A 19,555-nucleotide genomic window follows, 5' to 3' on the forward strand; every position below is an offset into this window, starting at 1 on the left:
TGGTTTAGTTCTAGGTGAACTGTGTTTACACTTTCTGGCTCTTCTCTTTCCTGATGGGTAACGTGAAGAATGACTGCCACCTGGAAAAAATCCAGTGGGAGGGCTTCCAAGTAATCCTGCAATGTTTATTTAGTACATGCTGCTGGATGTAAGCCAGTACTGCTGAGATACCACAATCTGGATGACTGGTCCACACTAGCAGTTTACAGTACATAAAATTCTGGGATAGCAACTGAAAAAAGGAGGATAAATAGCAGCATATTGCTTCAAAAATGTAATAATCTTAATTAACTACACTGAAAACATCTATTTGCTTTCCAGACCCAGCAAACTCAGCACCATCTATTCTGGATGGGTTTGACCAACGTAAAGCCATGGCAGGACAGCGGGTGGAGCTGCCTTGCAAAGCATCGGGGCACCCAGCACCAAAGTACCGTTGGCTGAAGGACAATGTTCCCTGGGAGCCAGATAGCAGGTTTCGGCAGACAGTCACAGGTCTGCTGATAGAGAACACACGTCCTTCAGACTCAGGCAACTACGTTTGTGAGGTGTGGAACAACTATGGTACTGCTGAGGTGATAGGGCATCTGCATGTAAAACGTAAGTCCAGGATTGAATGTGGCAAGTATAATTTCAAACTCATGATCGTGCTTGCTTTTGCAATGGAAGGAAAAGAAGGAAACCTAGAAGCTTCTTTTGTTATTGTTTTTGTTGCTATTACTTGTTTTGTTATTGGCAATGGTGGCTGCTTGAAGCTGCTCCAAGGTTTGCAATGTTATAAGCTGTCTCAGTGGAGATGGATTAGTGGGCAGAATGCAGATGAGAGATCAGAAGTGCAAAATGAACACAGTTTATCACACGGTTATGTGATTTTTCACATAAAGGATATATTTTGCTTGGTAATCGAACTGGATGAATTGCAAAGAGTCTTCTGAATAAAAGTGTCAAGCTCTGGTCACTGGGATTCCTGCTATTCATTATTTTGAATATTCAGGTAATCCCTGAGTATTCATGAAAATGTATGCAAATCCTGAATGTCTCATGAATTTTATCATAGATGATTATTAGTCTGAAATGCTGTATTGTTTTGCTCTTTGTTATTCTTCTGTTGTTTAATTTTTTTGCTATAAAGGAGCAGAAACAATACCATCTGATTTAGATTTCCAACCACACAACATGAATAAGAAATCGTCAGAAGGAAAAGTGTGTGAACAATCCATTGTCTAAAAATTATTCAGCGAATAATTACAAATAACAAATACATCCAAAGAAACTCAGGATCATTTATCAATGATTCACAAATTAAAAAAGAGAGCTAAATTTGTAAAACATTCATAACAGATAAGTTTAATCAGATCCACTTAATATTGTACAGGCTCATAACAGACCAGGAATATCTAGCAATCCTCAATAGGGAAATAATAATAACTTTTAAATGATCATATTATACAATATTCTTTAAAGCAGAATTAGGTTAACTAAGGAATTGTGTATGTCTGTATAAAATATAATATATAATTCTTTATTTAACTCATCTATTTTACAGAATATAGTCTAATATCTTATATCCATAGCTGTGTCTGTGTGTGTGAGAAAGAGAGAGAGACTGAGAGAGAAATGTAAAATAAATAATATTGATAGTGTTTCCAATATTAGTTACAATGCTGGTCATTAAACATGCTAAATAAACAATATCTCATCACATTTAATTCATAATAGATATCCACAGACGATAAAAGAGATGTATTATGTTTTAAATTATTTCTTGTTGATAGAGGTGGTATTGAACAAAAACCCTGGGGGAGAATCCCATCTGGATATAAATTCCATGGTGGTCTGTTATATATGTACTGGGCCCAATCAAAATGTAGGGTGGTTGGAATGGAGATCCAAATTCAGTAGTTTTAGTTGTTGGTATGTGTGTGGATAAAGACTCCCTTCCTTGTGTTTACTATTGTTACTTCAATACTGTGAATTTTCTTTCACACATAATATCAAACTTCAATAAAAATATATCATAATATTCTTAAATGGTGACACTGAGATTAAAGTCCCTTGGGCTATTTTACTGCTTTGTTTGCTTATCTCACAATGAGTTCCACACAGGGGCACACTCGCATCCAGGCAGAGCCCCACTGATGGCAGTGGGACTCCAAATGGGTATAGAGGTCTGCCTGTGCAGAACTAATTGTGGGACTGTGGCCTTGAAAAGCCCTTGAAAGCAAACATGGCCGCCTATTCTCATTTCAGTGATGTGTGTTTGTGATTCAGCATTTTTTCTCAGTGAAAGGTCACCTGTTAGTCATATTTTTTAAAAAGATACATAATGTCTTCCTTTCCCCCCCCTCTCCTTTTGACTTAAATCTTCAGAGCCTCTGAAAGCCACAATCAGTCCACGGAAAGTTAAAAGCAGTGTTGGTAGTCAAGTGTCCTTGTCCTGCAGTGTGACTGGAACTGAGGACCAAGAACTCTCCTGGTACCGAAATGGTGAAATCATCAACCCTGGAAACAACGTGAGAATCGTGGGGATCAACCGTGAGAATCTCATTATGGATGGCATGGCCAAAAGTGATGGTGGAGCGTACCAGTGCTTTGTACGCAAGGACAAGATGTCTGCTCAAGACTATGTTCAGGTGGTGCTAGAAGGTTAGTCATTACCTGCTTTAGTAGTGTTATTGGCTACAGTGAAGTGTTATAGTATGTATATAGTACAATATATATAATATGCTTGTGGTCTCCAATTATAAGGAGAGAGAAGACCCTGTGCCTGTAGGAAGGATGAAGCTAGCCACACACTTTGGGAGATATATGTACCTTTCCAGGCTCCAGAACAACAAATGAGAGGAAATGAAGGTCCAAGTGTCAAATAAATTGATTTGAAAAATATCCCTCCTACCGAAGCCCCACCAAATGCGTTAATTTTCTGCTGCTATCCAAAATTCTGTAACTCCAGGACAAGAGAGAAGAGAGATCCCCACTGAGGATCAAACATTTCATTCCAAACACAGTTTTCAGGCTGGCTGTGAAATCAGTTGAAGGTCTGGAGATCATACTAAGTAACTGACATAATGTTCCACATAATAATCAAGTGAGGAAAGTAATCAATTTGTACAGAGCCAGTTCACTAATGAGGCTGTAGTGCAGTCATGGCATGGCCACTATTTTTAGTCTTTATAGAAAAAGAAGAGATTACCTGCCTGGACCTAGTTACCTCGGCAACCATCTCCTGTGACTAAGAAAGCCTAAAGAGCATATTGATAATCTATAATGATGTCGAGAGAGTGCAGGTTATCAGAGAGCGACAGCAGGAAAGATTTCAAAGACACTCAGGTCTTGCTGGGAAAATAATGTCTGCTTTCATCTCCAAAAAAGCCTGTCACTTGAATAAAAAAAGGGCAGAGGTGCATACTGAGCACACTCACTGATTTATTTGTCGTGTGTCAGTTTCCATTCAGGATAAAAAGCCAATAGCTTTTTTGTCTTGTGAGAGATGACAGTGCAAATGCATGGAAAAGGAAAGGAAGAGAGAGAGTCAGAGATGAAGAAAGACATTTTAAATACTCTGTCGCACATCCAATAAGACAGGAACAAAGAGAGAGGGAGAGAGAAAAAATATATAAGAAACCCAACCTAATGTCCCTGCTGAAATATTTAGGTGTTTCAGTGTACTGGGAATGATAATTTTGATGCTCCTAGGTGATTGTGCTGGGGAGAGAGAACGCTGCTGTACTTTTTTTTTTTTAAATCCTGCTCAGATTCAGCACATTTAGTGGGGATAGCAATTCAAGCTCCACACACATCACCAGATCTCCCTCAGTTTTCTGTGTGATCCTGTGTTGAGATTACTAGGTAAGGAGAGGCTATTTCTAATGGAATTATGCTGGTCTGAGCCTCCATGAAATGTGCTGAGTGCACTGCATATTCTCTCACAACATTAGAGTTACTGATGCTTGTCACTGATGTCCTTCCCCATTACATCTTGTATGGAATTAAAATGAGTTATTCCCATAGGGCAAAGCCCACTGGGTGGGAAGAGAGGGGTTTTCAAGAGGTTTAAGCTATTCTCTATACTGTGATTAAACCACCCCCTTATAGTCTTTGCTGATGCTAATATTTTCTCAACTTTAAAACGAATTGGCTGGCCATGCTATGCATTAGATCCAGACAATGGCAAGCAGAATTGTTTTCTAAACCTCTGACTAGACTGCTTCGTACAGATTATGAGCTGAACCAGATGCATTCTTACCCCCGATTATATTTAAATCCATTCTAAACACCAGTCTTAAAGTATAATTTAAAAAAGAACAACAGAAAGAGTGTACTGCGTTGCAAGATCTGGGAAAGAACCTTCTAAATAATAATCGAGTGTCATTTTTCTTAAAACCATTATCCCTCTGGGCTATCCAGATAGAGAGTAATTTAATTCTACTCCATACTTCGAAAACCCCGTACCTTTTCTTTTCTCACTTGCACTTTGGAGACTTTGGTTAAATTGTGACATGGGTCAGAAGAAAATATATTTGGTGTCCTTTTCAGCCTGGGAGATCTGTGTACAACACTAAGATACCTCCAAAATGGTCATCATCAGCATGAGTAGCAATTTGTATTTGGAAAAGGCTTATTTTAATACCGGTAAAAAACAAAAGATATTGTAGGACTGGACTGCACTGAACAGAGCTGTGTGGAATTAGCAGACACAAGTTATGCCTGGTTTTGGCCACTGTTATTCGTCCTTAACTTTCAAAGGAACTGAAATGTGTACTAAGTATATCCCCAAACATCTTAGGCTTACACTATACTTCTTTGGCTTCTCAATTGCCTATGGAGTCTAAGCCTTTTTCACAGGAACATGGGAATTGCTATATCAGAACAAACCAATGGTCCATCTAGTCCAGTTTCATCTCTCCAACAGTGGTCAGTACCTGAAGCTTCAGAGGAAGGTGCAAAAGAAACCCTGCAGTAATCCGTTATTAGATAACCTGTCCATAGGAAAAATCCTTCCTAAACTTCATTAATTAGAGGTTGGCTTATGTTGCTGAAGGATGAGGGTTAGCATCCCTTTCAGAACTCTTGGTTTATGAGCTGGGCTAAACAAAGGTAGGGAGAGCAGTTTTATTGTGCGTAAGTGCTGTTCATTTGCTTTCCATTTCCTCTTCAGATGGAACTCCCAAAATCATTTCTGCCTTCAGTGAGAAAGTGGTGAGTCCAGGAGAGCCTGTCTCCCTTATGTGCAATGTGAAGGGGACTCCTCTGCCTACGATCACCTGGACACTAGATGAAGATCCCATAATCAAAGATGGTAATCATCGTATCAGCCAGATTATCACCTCTGAGGGCAACGTGGTCAGCTACCTGAATATCTCTAACACTCAAGTTCGAGATGGGGGAGTCTATCGCTGTACTGCCAACAACTCTGCTGGAGTCATCCTGTACCAGGCTCGAATAAACGTAAGAGGTGCTTGTCAAATCAGCTCCTCAAAAAAACACACATAACTCATTGTAGTGGAGAAGAAGATTGTTGCATGCACTGGTCTGAATCTTGGAATGCCAAAACTGACTTACTGTGGTTCTCCCATCTTCACACCTCCCTCAACCCCCTCTAGAAACTCTGTTGTATGGTTTAAGGTTGGAAGGCCCATCCCCTCTTTGGCTTGTGAAGTCAGCTTGTTATACAATCTCTTTCCCTAAACTTATGTTCCTCAAGCATGAGGGTTAGTGTCCTCACTAATATGTTTTCCTATTTTAGTTTTTGCATGCATGTGTTTCTTATTTTCCTCTCCTCTTTTAGTTGTCCTACATTCATTGTAATTACTCATGCACATGGTACATTAGCTTGAACCAGTAGTTCTACATGTCATAATACCCATCCTCATGATAATATATTTTATATACATCAGAATGAATGCTAACTTTGTCAGTGTTCTCATGTGTAACAGGATTCTAGCTTAGCATACGTTTTAGTATTTGACGTTTAATTAAATCATTCCCTAGCCTTTAATTTGTAATGCAGTAAAGATTTTATCAGACACGTATTCAATAATACAAACATATACCACAGCCCTAATTAGAATGTATGCTGTAGGGCGAGAGAAACTAGAGCACATAAAGATTAGGAAGACTGCTTAAGTGGTTCTTAAAAGCAAAAACTGTCAATGTTAAGAAGAAATGTCATGCAGGATACATTAATGGATGTTGTAAACATTTATATAATCAGCAAAAAATGAATATTTCCTCTAGCAAGTATGCCCTTAAATTATTTTCAAGAGTTTCTTTGTACTTTTCCAGGGCCAGCAAGCATCCGTCCAATGAAAAATATCACAGCAATAGCAGGACGGGACACCTATATACATTGCCGTGTGATTGGCTATCCATATTACTCAATTAAATGGTACAAGAACTCTGACCTGCTTCCTTTTAACCATCGCCAAGTAGCATTTGAAAACAATGGAACGTTGAAACTCTCAGATGTGCAGAAGGAAGTGGATGAGGGGGAATATACATGCAATGTTCTGGTTCAACCCCAGCTGTCTACAAGCCAGAGTGTTCATGTGACTGTAAAAGGTAATGTTTATACTGAAATATAAAGCTAAGCTAATGGCCAGATGGTATTTAATCAGTCCAAGAATCCACACATATAAAATTGTACCGGTGATTAGAAAATAAGCTATAGGACAGTTAATCTGCTTTTAATCTGCTTTTTTTTTTTAACAATTGTGTAGGCATGATATAAAGCCAATGGTCATCTACAGATATCATATTGTACCATACTTGCTGTCATTGAGTTGTGCCTTATTCTGTTGACGTCAGTGGCACGACTTGCATAGTAAGGTACTGCTCACCATATGTAAATCTCGGAGAATCTGGCCTTATATGATGAGGAGGACTCTAGTGCTTCTAAAAACTGAAGACTGAAGAGCATGGAATGTAACCCTTTGTTTTCTTCTGAGATGACTCAGAGGCTGAGGATGGCCGATCATTCACCTGAATGTTACGATCATCGAAGTTTCATTGGTCTTTGTCTCTTCTTGATGACTAAAGTCAGTTTTGCAACCTAGTTATTTTTCAGCTGTTAGCAAATGCAATGAGGTTTTGTTAGTTATGAATTGTGTCTATTTCTCCTTTTCTCCAGTAAGCAGTAAACAGATACAATAGCTAAATTAATTAAACTTGGTTTAAAAAAAAATGAATTGTTCTTTTTAGGGAGATGTTGATGTTTTAAAGAGAGAGCCATTTCTCTAAGTTCATTTTAACGTTACATGACTTGTAATTTGGAACAGGATGTTTGAAATCAATACAAAAGTTTCCATACATACAAGGATGTGGAAACTGATATGTAAACATTCAGAAGTAGATGATGATAATTTCCAAGCATTGCATCCAGACCATTCGCAAAGACATTAAAGATAAAAAGCACAAAAATGCTCATTATGCCTGATTGTTCAAAACTAGGTTGTACTGCGATATGGTCTGGTCCCCCATCCAAGATGAACAGGTTCATTTCACATAAGCCTGCAGGAAGAACTGAAGTGCATTTTCCCCTTATGAATTTGTTCAAAAGCTTTTCTACCCTTTTGCGTTTTTCTTTGATTAATATGTGTCAGGCCTTGGATAAGATACCAAGAACATTTATACACTTTTTTTCTTGTTTTCATTCTAGAATTATATTAATTGCTTACTACTTGAAGGGGTGGAGGGATTAGGTTGTAACCAGTAGTACTGTGGACCCTTCAAGGAGTGACCCATCATGTTCTTTAGCCCAGAAGGGGCACTGTTCCACGCAATTTGTTATAAAAAGCTGCTAACACTGCAGCTTTTTATCATGTGCTCTATCTTGTCTGTCACTGTAACAGTCTTGCAAAACTGCCGTTGGTGCATCTCTGTGAAAATGAATGTTAAGTTAGTGATTGTGCTGATATCATCTCTAATGTTCCCCTGGTTGAGAATGCCACCTTTTAATTATATCATTCTTCAAGTGCTTATGACAGCTAATGTAATCAGATGTAAATGGGAGTGCTCTTGCTATAGTTGTAAAAAAAGCCTAGGTGCCTTACCTATACAATTCAGATATCTAGACCAAAACACAACTGCCATTCTGAAAGCGATTTGATGCCTTAGATTCAGAGTATTTTGATCCAGACGTGGTGGCAAAATGAGGACAGACGTGGATGGATTTTAAGACCACAACTTTTATTAAACTTTAACACAGGAGAGGGGTGCTATCCACCTATCGGTCCTGGTCTCCTATACCAGGCATTTAAGTGGTTCCAGTACATCAATTACAGGGCTCCTACCATATAACCCGTAACTTGGGGTAGGATTTCCTCAGCCCAGCTCCCAGGACTCAGCAGGCTCTGAGTCCTACCACCCCGCCCCTATGAGGGGACAGAGGCAGAAGATGGGGACCTTGGCCCATGTGTACCACCAGGTCTCAACCTATCCCATTAGCCCAAGACACATCAGCAAAATCCCAGGTCTTTTACCTCTGGGAACCATTCACTTTATCTTTTTAACGGCACTGGAAACTGGCCACAAGTTGTGATGAATTAATAACTCACCCAGGTACCTCAGTTAGCAAGCACATTCCTGCTTAACCTACTGCGGCTTGAAGGTGCTGTGAGGAAGGCAAAAAAATCCCCAGGCCTCTGCCAACTGGCCATATGGAAGAAAAAATTCCTTCCGACTCTCATTGGATAAACAACTCGACCCACATGGCCCAGGCTTCAAGAATGGGAATCTATCTGCCAGACTGGATTCCTATTCTTAGCTCCGAGTGGGTAGGAGGATGGGGCTGCTGTAATGGAGATGAAAGAGGCCCCACATGGCCCAGGCTTCAGGTTAAATTCCTGGAGTTGGGGGATGTGAGCCAAACATTGCCCTTCCCCTCCAGCTGGCCAATGAGTGCCAGATACTCCAAGGGGGGAGAGAAGCTAACTGGTGTCCCTCAATGTGTCTCCCACCCTCACTGCTGGAGCTCTCCTTCTTCACTACCAGCACCATTAAGTTCCCCCACCCACTGAAGTGGGTGGGTGGCATTTTGATTTCCAGTATATATATATATATACTGTATAGTGTATAACCAATTTCAAACTTGACTCTGCCTCTCTGTGAAAGTCTCAAACGATTCAGAGGCCTTTAATTTATCTTGACGAGAGTGAGGTATTTTAAAAAAAATACTAGCTAAATCCGTATCCTAACAAAATTATTTTTACAATAAATACAAGATTCCACAGATGGGCTTTATTCTGTTGTCTCATCAAATCTGAACAAATTTTAATTTAGTTGTTATATATTTTAGCTGTAGTCCAGCACTGCTGTAAATTAGCCTAGACAGCTAGACATTTTTTGATGCAATAGTTAATAACTACATACAGATTTTATCCTGCATATTATATATAGTTTCTTGGAACATTAGGAGTTAACAACAGTCAGTATATGCCTATTGCCTGAAAATATAATGTAAACTATTATAATTTTAGTGTGCTATCTTTTCTTCTATAATTCAGACTGACACCGTTATGTCTGATACTGAAAAATACAAAATATGGGGCAGCTTCGATCGATGAATTCAAATATCTTGAAATAGTTTCATAGAGTTTAAAGCCTCAAAGGACCATTAGATCATCTAGTCTGACCCTCTGCATATCACAGGCCCTTATATTTCATTTGCACAGCCAACCTTAATTCTGGCATTTCCTAACTTCTGAGTGCTTGCCTTTGCCACCTTAATAATATTCCTTCAATATAGCTATTTGTGGATAATTTCCTGGCTTTTTAATAAAGCAAATTGCAAAAATAGAAATCTATCCTATGGCATCATATTGATCATAGGTGATCAACAGGGTTGTAACCTTTAGATCCACTGCGCAGACCTCTGTCTCTTGACCTAAAAGAGGATTCTTCTGTTTGCACAGACTCTTCTGCTCATTCCTCCCAAGCTTGACCCATTCTGCTGTGCCCTGTCCAACCTGTCCTTATTCCAGTCCTATCGTTTCCCCACCTGTGTCCTTCTTCCAGTTCCATTCTCTTCACCTTGCCAATCCCAGTCTCTGCTCCTCAGGCTTTTCAGTCCCAGTCTTCCCCTCTGAGCTCCCCATCCGAGTCTCCTTGTCCAACCATTTTCAGTTCTCCCTCACCCTCTGGGTACAGCTCTTGTTCCCTCTGCATTTGAATTGGGCAGCTTCCTCCTCCATATTGACTGGACCCAAAAGGGAGTATAAACCCTGCACTGGTGATGAAGGGTTTAAAGAGTTGCTGTGGGCAAAGTTAGCCCCATCCCTCTGGCTCTGTCAATCACGTCAAGGATGGAATAAAGGCTTAAAAACAAGAAGTTCCCAGCAGCTGCTGGGCAGCTGTGGGAAAGACATATGGCAACTCAACACCTCCCAGAGGAGGCTCCTGGAAGCCTACATGGGAACTTCCCTCGGGAAGGCCATTTACCATCCCCTGCCCCATATGCTTACAAGGAGACAGTGACCCAGTTATACCAGCAAGGTAAGATAGGTCCAGCAAGCCCCAAGGCAAGCTGATTAGTTGCTTGGTGCTGCTACTCTCTACTCCTTTTGGGATTAGAGAAGCTGAGAACAGACAAGAGAGAGAGTGAGAGCGCTACCCCAGCACAGCCAATAGTCCAGTGGCTAGGGCACTCATCTTGGATATGAGATACAGGGTCTTAAACCTGGGTTTTCTATATCCCAGGTGAGTGTGCTAACCACTGGGCTGACAGCATTAAGGGAAGCATGGACATCACTGTCTGAAAAACGTCATCCATCTCTATCCTTAACGCCATGTTAATGTGGGGTTTTTGTTTGTTTTGGTTTGAGTTCTTTGCATTTGCATTTCCCTTGTTAGGGGAAATTTTGCACTTCCCTTACTGAAAAAGAAGTCCAGGAGAGAGGACGATGCAGCACAATTTTAAAAGAATGCAGTTTTCAAAAGTGTTGTCACTGATTTCATAAAGCTTATTTATCTCCGTGATTTAGAGACCTTCCCCCTATCTTCTGCTGAAGTTACACTACATTACCTCCTGCAAACCTGATAGAACAATTATATCAGGGTATTTTTTCTCTAATAACTGACTCTCACTCATTAAAATGAGGGTTATGGATGGTGCATGTGTATGATATATATATATTCATATATATATGTGCCTACATATGAATATTATATATATGTACTGTGACAGGGTCGGACCAGATGGCTATAGGAGATTAATAGAAGGCAGAAATATTAGCCCCAGGTTAAGTAGGTCCCTTTTCCCTGGGTAAGGTAACAGGGAAGGTTCCAGAACAATCACGAACCTTCTGGAGACAATTAAGACAGGCTGATTAGAACACCTGCAGCCAATCAAGAAGCTGCTAGAATCAATTAAGGCAGGCTAATCAGGACACCTGGGTTTAAAAAAGGAGCTCACTTCAGTTTGTGGTGTGCGTGTGAGGAGCTGGGAGCAAGAGGCACTAGGAGCTGAGAGTGAGAACGTGGACTGTTGGAGGACTGAGGTGTACAAGCATTATCAGACACCAGGAGGAAGGTCCTATGGTGAGGATAAAGAAGGTGTTGGGAGGAGGCCATGGGGAAGCAGCCCAGGGAGTTGTAGCTGTCGCACAGCTGTTCCAGGAGGCACTTTAGACAGCTGCATTCCACAGGGCCCTGGGCTGGAACCCAGAGTAGAAAACAGGCCCGGGTTCCCCTCACATCCTCCCAACTCCTGGTCAGACACAGGAGGAGTCAACCTGGACTGTGAATTCAGAAAAACGGCCATCTGAGGGCTGCTGTGAAGCTCCAAGGCGAGCAAATCCGCCAATAAGCGCAAGACCCACCAAGGTAGAGCAGGAACTTTGTCACAGTACACACATATATGTAAGATTATAAAATCAGGATTATGATAATGGAAAAGTGGATGTAAAACCAACTGCCTGGGTGTAATTCTAGAATTATGATAGCAGGGTTGTTGGTGTGAAACCAGTATGACTGTCAAAGTAGTCGCAGGAGTCAATTTGAGAGCCAGTGGTCCTTCTTTAAAATCATCCTGCCAGTAGTCCCCTCTCACTTACATCTGTGGCTCTTAGCTCAAGTCCTTTAGTTGATCTCAGCCTCTCACATATAACATGAGGAGAGAGGCAATCTCCAGTGTGGCTAAGGCCCAAACTGTGGAAATAGTTAACTCCCTGTGCAGACAAAGGCATAGTAAGACTTCACTGGTTGGAAGCTGATGTTACATACATTCAGGCTAGAACTAAGGTGCAAATGTTTAACAGTGAAGGTAATCACCCATTGGAGCAATTTACCAAGGAACATGTTGGATTCTGCATCAACTGAGATCTTCAAATCAAGATTGTTGTCTCTGTAAAGTATATAGTCCAGCTCAACAACAGTTCAAGGGTGAAAAACTGTAACTTGTGTTATGTGGGAGGTTAAACTAGGCATTCACAATGGTCCCTTCTGGCCTTAGAATCTATGTAAACCTTCTTGCATTTCCTAATTTATGAGTGCTTGATTTTGCAATACTTTTAATGTAGGGGTGGGTATTTTGGCAGAGGGGGTACTTTATATATATGTCATTAGCATAGAAATGAAGAACGCACTATGATTCAGTACCCTGATAAATGAGTGTCTTTGTACAGCAATAGAATCACACAGATCAGCCTCTTCTTTTCTTTCCTTTTCTTTTTTTTATGCAGTTGCTTAGCAAAGGCTTTTAGAACATTGTTTCTCCCTTTTCAGGACAGGTTAGATTAACACTTAGCAATGAACCCAGGATATATGGAGACAGTAGCTCAGATCAATAAATGTTGTTAGCAGATGTAATGTTAGCAGATGTCTAGTCTGTTTGTCTGTTCACTCTTTTCAGTTTGGAATAAATATTTTGATGAATGATAATCCCTGCTGATAAGGTTCAATATGCTGCAGTAAGGGGCAGACAATTGAAAGTCTAATGCTCCAGAGACTAAGTTGGATTCTGTACCTGGTAACACACAGTTGATGAAACTGTTTAGGAGAAATCAGCTGTTGTTAAGGAAATTTACAAAGAGCTAGACTGTGTCTAGTCCTGGGTGTCTGCACAAGGCCCAGACACAGTCCTGATCCTTGCACTCTCAATGCATAAAAACCAAGTGAATCCAGTCCAAATGGAGGTGAGTAAGCACCCCAAAGGGGCAGAACAAGTTGACAAGGGACAGGCCATTATTTGTATCAGCCAAGGTATCTAGACCAGTTTGGGAAGGGGAGCTCACTCTGTACCCTGTGAAAGGGTGGGTCAGAAGCCATTCATGTAGATGTTTCTGTTTGCATGCTGCAGAAAACTCCACTAAGGAACAGGTTTCAGAGTAGCAGCCGTGTTAGTCTGTATTCGCAAAAGAAAAGGAGTACTTGTGGCACCTTAGAGACTAACCAATTTATTTGAGCATAAGCTTTCGTGAGCTACAGCTCACTTCATTGGATGCATTCAGTGGAAAATACAGTGGGGAGATTTATATACACAGAGAACATGAAACAAGGGGTGTTACCATACACACTGTAACCAGAGTGATCACTTAAGGTGAGCTATTACCAGCAGGGGAGCGGGGTGTGTGGAACCTTTTGTAGTGATAATCAAGGTGGGCCATTTCCAGCAGTTGACAAGAACGTCTGAGGAACAGTGTGTGTGTGGGAGGGGGGTGGATAAACATGGGGAAATAGTTTTACTTTGTGTAATGACCCATCCACTCCCAGTCTCTATTCAAGCCTATGTTAATTGTATTCAGTTTGCAAATTAATTCCAATTCAGCAGTCTCTCGTTCGAGTCTGTTTTTGAAGTTTTTTTTGTTGAAGTATTGTCACTTTTAGGTCTGTAATCGAGTGACGAGAGAGATTGAAGTGTTCTCCAACTGGTTTTTGAATGTTATAATTCTTGACATCTGATTTGTGTCCATTTATTCTTTTACGTAGAGACTGTCCAGTTTGGCCAATGTACATGGCAGAGGGGCATTGCTGGCGCATGATGGCATATATCACATTGGTAGATGTGCAGGTGAATGAGTCTCTGATAGTGTGGCTGATGTGATTAGGCCCTATGATGGTGTCCCCTGGATAGATATGTGGACACAGTTGGCAACGGGCTTTGTTGCAAGGATAGGTTCCTGGGTTAGTGGTTCTGGTGTGTGGTGTGTGGTTGCTGGTGAGTATTTGCTTCAGGTTGGGGGGCTGTCTGTAAGCAAGGACTGGCCTGTCTCCCAAGATTTGTGAGAGTGATGGGTCGTCCTTCAGGATAGGTTGTAGATCCTTGATGATGCGTTGGAGAGGTTTTAGTTGGGGATTGAAGGTGATGGCTAGTGGCATTCTGTTATTTTCTTTGTTGGGCCTGTCCTGTAGTAGGTGACTTCTGGGTACTCTTCTGGCTCTGTCAATCTGTTTCTTCACTTCAGCAGGTGGGTATTGTAGTTGTAACATTCAAAAACCAGTTGGAGACCACTTCAATCTCTCTTGTCACTCGATTAGAGACCTAAAAGTGACAATACTTCAACAAAAAAAACTTCAAAAACAGACTCGAACGAGAGACTGCTGAATTGGAATTAATTTGCAAACTGGATACAATTAACATAGGCTTGAATAGAGACTGGGAGTGGATGGGTCATTACACAAAGTAAAACTATTTCCCCATGTTTATCCGCCCCTTCCCCCCCCCGCCACACACACACACTGTTCCTCAGACGTTCTTGTCAACTGCTGGAAATGGCCCACCTTGATTATCACTACAAAAGGTTCCACACACCCCGCTCCCCCGCTCTCCTGCTGGTAATAGCTCACCTTAAGTGATCACTCTGGTTACAGTGTGTATGGTAACACCCCTTGTTTCATGTTCTCTGTGTATATAAATCTTCCCACTGTATTTTCCACTGAATGCATCCGATAAAGTGAGCTGTCGCTCACAAAAGCTTATGCTCAAATAAATTTGTTAGTCTCTAAGGTGTCACAAGTCCTCCTTTTCTTTTCACTAAGGAACAGTGACATAAAGTGACAACAACCTCAGTTTCACTGCGGGGGGACCACAGGCGGTGAGGGTCGCAGTGTTCAGAGGGAAGATTGCAAAGACAGATTAGTTGGAGGATGTGCTGTTTCAGTGAATCCCCTCAGCAATTTCCTCCAAGGTTCCTATGGACCTTTGGCCAAGAAATTAAAGCTGCTTCTCTCCTAATGGAAGGCAGTGGTGCAAACTGAAGGTAATGAAAGGAATCTCTCACAGGTGCGCTTGCTGGGGCAAGGAGACCTAATTTGAACCTTTCTGTGCTAGCACTAGTGAGCCTGACCAATGATCCTCTTTTTAAATAAAAGAAGTGCTCTTAGCTTCAGCACTCCTAAGACATTACATTGCTTGGCAGAGAGCTGAAATTTGCACTGTTTTTCCCCAGGCTTACTCTTCACTGGATCTTTCCTTGTCCTACTCGATGCTTTCTTACTTACAATGGGAGTGGAAAAACAATCGACTGAGCGTATGGGGAAAAGCCCACAGGCTCTGGAGACCTGTTTGCTCAAGTACAAGCTTTTGCCAAACAGGAAAAAATGTTTGTTATAGCAGTACATTTTAGCAACACAGTTTTTGAAGTATTTGTTATAGTATACTTGTCTGTACATTTAACAGTACTATATGGCTCTGTGTTACACTCCAGTGTAACTGCAGTTATACCAGCATAAAACTGGAGTAATGCAGTGGTAAGGTAACATATTATATTATATTATATTTAAAAAAAATTAAATAGTTTCTTTAGTTGGGGATGGATGCAACCTTTGTACAAATTATATTTATTCAAACATGACATATCAGAAATATCTCTCTTATAGCCACTTTATTTTAGAAATATTGTGACATATTTTGCCTAATAATTTTTTGTTGTCTGTCATTGGGTTCTTGAGATGTGAAGTATATTTGTTTTCCAAGAATATACCTACTCAGGTTAGCTCATTGAAGCTGTCTTGAGCAACTCAAGCATACAAATGTAATATCCGATTAGCTGTTAGCAACAAGTTGGAGTTGTCACTGAAATATTGACATTGGTCAAAGCAATGATACTAATAACATATTGGTTTTAAAAAATAGTCCCTCCCAGGACACCAAACCGCTACAGGTTGCGTGCATGTTAAAGTTTATACAACAGGAGTAAACAATGGTCTGTCTCATTTATGCTCTAATAACGTGTTTGGAGAGACAATGTGCTGGTCTTCAAATGTCACAACTTTCTGAATTCCAGCTGGAAACTGCTACATAGTGGTGAAGTCAACCTACATATTATAATATAAGAGATTAGGAGTGGGGAGGCTAAATTCAATACCTTGCAAAAAGCTACTCAAAAATTTGAATGTTAATTTGATCCTTCAGAATCTCCAGAATTAGGGTGGGAATTTCATGAGACAAGTCTTTCTTGCAAGTTTCTGGAACTTTTCATTTGTACATAAGCCAAAAATTACCTCAGACTATACACCTGCTTCTGATCCCAGCAAGAACCTGGAAGTATAGATGTGTGAAAATTATTTTCAGATGTTACATAAAAACATTCCCTATTCAGTCTGAACTGCTTTGCTGTTGTCTAGTACAGCATATCTAATACTTTCAGGCTTTAATGCGATCTCTAACAAATGTTTGCTAGATTTGGAAGCCATGACAAATAATGTCAAGTGACTTCCTACATGGGAGCTTGTACTCCTAAATTAGCACCTTTACTTCAAGCTATACTACTCTCAGAGTCCTCTGAAATGACATTTTTGAAGGGGGAAAGCCAGTACTTTGTTCCTCTTTGTCTCCATTTTCACGACTATGGAAATGTCAACCTCAAAACTACAAATTGAAGAAAGAACAAGTCAAAGAACCCTAACCCACACTCTAGTGTATAGCTATTTTTGTCATCAGTGTGAATGGGAATTGGGACTGTTCCAATGTCCAACATCTGAAATTAATTTATTGGATCAGTATGGACTGTCACTGCTACCTGCAAGAATATTTCTGCTGTCAACAACAGCGGGGCTTCCAAATTCAAATTATTTTTTCTTCGGTCTCTTGACATCTATCCCATGATTCTGTTATAAGAGCTTGTGCAAATGGGTGAAGTTAATATCAGAACTTCACATATTTATTATTTCTCTGATTAATTTGTAGACACAAATCATAGTCTTTGACATATTAAACCCAAAATGCTTCATTTTTCCATCAGATACAAGGCCCATGCACAATGTTTAATTACAGTTAAGCCTTCTTAATAAATACATGATGTGTTGAACTAGGCCTCTTAATAGGACTTGCATACGACTGAAGTGGTGCACAGAACTTTTGCTGCCCTTGTGCATAGAAATTAATTTCACCCTAAGGTTCTGATCTTGCAAATACCTATGAATGTGCTTAACTTTAAGAACTCTGAGTAGTCCCATTTGAAGACAGTAGGGAATATTACGTAACTGGTAAGTAACTGTTTGCAGAGTTGTCTAGTGGTTAGAACACTAAGTTCTATTCCAGACTTATTCTGTGATATCAGAAAGTTACTAAGGCCTAAATCCTCAAAGGTATTTGGGCATTTAACTCTCACTAAAATCAATTGGTGGTAGGTGCCTAAATACCTCTTGAGGATCTCGGCCTAAGACCTGATTCTGCAAGGTGCTGAATCTTTCCAGAGCAAACTGAGCACCCTTGATTTCCTTTGATTTCCATGAGAGTCTAGGATGCTCAGAACTAGATCTGGGCAGGAATTTTTCAACAAAACATTTTTTCATCGGAACTAAAACTTTTCACAGAAAGATATCGATTTTGATCAAACTTTAGTGGCGAAGGTTTCTCAAGTCAGGGATAGAACTGAGAGAGAGGGAGACACACCCATCCACCACAGAATAGCCAACAGTCCAGGGGCTAGAACATTCAACTGGGATGTCAGACCCCGCAAGTTTAAGTTCCTGCTCTTAATCAGAGCAGAAACTTGAACCTGGGTCTCCCCCACCTCCCAGGGGAGTGCTCTAACCCCTGGCTATTGGCTATTCTGGGGTGGGTTTCTCTCTTGCTCTGATTTTTCACACAAAAAATTAAAAGGTCTCAATTTTTGTCCCAATGCAGACCACCATCAAATGCTGAAACCTCAACATTTTTTGCAAAATGGATTTTTTGTTTTCTGGGCAGCCTTACTGAGAATGTTTCAGGAAACACAACTTGCTGGATCAGGATGTAATCGTCTGATTTTAAGAGGTGCTGAGCACTCACAGGTGTCATTGACTTCAGTAGGAATTGTGGGTGATCAATATCTCTGAAGGTCTCATCACTTATCCATCTGTTAGATGGGGAAAATAATGCCTACATCACAGAGATGCTGTAAAGCTTATTTAATTCATGTAAATCATATTGAGATCCTTGAATAAAAACTGCTATGTAGTTACTATTTTTTATTTCTATTACATATGCGACATACCAGCTGGCAGGTTGAAGATAGTTTTCTTTTCAACAATTATCAGTATTTTCCATAATTATACTATACTTGCAACAACTCTTTTCTTTTAATTTCTCATTTCAGTTCCACCTTTCATCCAGCCTTTTGAGTTTCCAAGGTTCTCCATTGGACAGCGAGTCTTCGTTCCATGTGTTGTGGTCTCAGGGGATTTGCCAATCACAATCACCTGGCAGAAGGATGGCAGGCCAATCCCAGCCAGTCTTGGAGTAACCATTGACAACATTGACTTCACCAGCTCCTTAAGGATTTTTAATCTTTCACTGATGCACAATGGGAATTATACCTGTATAGCTAGAAATGACGCTGCAGCTGTGGAGCGCCAAAGCCAATTAATTGTGAGAGGTAAGATATGTAATTAGTCTGAAGGGTACCAATTAAACAGAAGTCAACAATATTTCCAAATGATCACTGTTTGATGGAGGTAGAAAATCGTGGAATATGTGGTAATCCCTTCTGTCATCTTAAAGAACACAGAACAATAAAGCAGAAAAACAAACATAACTTTTTCTTTCTGAAAGTATTGAGCCTTGAGCCTAATCGGCAACCAAGGAATGCATTAGGGCACAGATGGGTGCCACAGGATTTAATTTATGGAAAATATTTTGAAGCACCAACCCACTCATCCTTTGGGAACAAAGCATTTAAACCGCTATTAGATTAGTTTCCCTTTATTGGTGTTCTCGTCTGATTCTCCATATTTTTAATTTAGAAGAACAGTATCTCCTACAAATCATGCTAATAAACTGGAGAACATGAAAATTTCTAGGAACTGCCTTTAGCAGGAGAATGATTTTTTCCTCCTGCTTATCAGTTTTTAAAATATTATTGTAATTAGCTAGATATTGTCCTTCTGTGTCTTTTCACCTGCTCTAAACGTATAATCTCTGGAATGTGAATATAGGATCCCAAAAGTTAGAGATGGAAAAAACCTGTTAGAAGAGATACTCTGGAATTCCTTTTTCCTGTGAAAAAATTCAGGAAAATAATTTTGTTTTTGTAAAAGATTTTCTGCAACATTTTTTGGGTTTCCATTTAAAAGAGAGAGAGGGTGAGAGAGAGAGAGAGAGATGCGTTTTCAGTTTCAGCACCAAATTGCCCCCCCC

At 40.3% G+C, this 19,555-nt stretch overlaps 1 protein-coding gene across 1 annotated transcript in view; it reads left to right on the plus strand.

The window, feature by feature from the left end:
• Positions 1 to 19,555, plus strand: part of DSCAM (DS cell adhesion molecule) — a 558,550-nt gene that overhangs the window by 323,637 nt on the left and 215,358 nt on the right. Inside the window, exons 5-9 of the mRNA XM_077813965.1 lie at positions 322 to 600; positions 2,371 to 2,646; positions 5,159 to 5,455; positions 6,286 to 6,561; positions 18,516 to 18,794. Coding sequence (XP_077670091.1) covers positions 322 to 600; positions 2,371 to 2,646; positions 5,159 to 5,455; positions 6,286 to 6,561; positions 18,516 to 18,794 — 1,407 coding nt within the window. The remainder of the gene's footprint in view (positions 1 to 321; positions 601 to 2,370; positions 2,647 to 5,158; positions 5,456 to 6,285; positions 6,562 to 18,515; positions 18,795 to 19,555) is intronic.

This window comes from Eretmochelys imbricata, chromosome 1, assembly GCF_965152235.1.
Source record: "Eretmochelys imbricata isolate rEreImb1 chromosome 1, rEreImb1.hap1, whole genome shotgun sequence".
NCBI lineage: Eukaryota > Metazoa > Chordata > Testudines > Cheloniidae > Eretmochelys > Eretmochelys imbricata.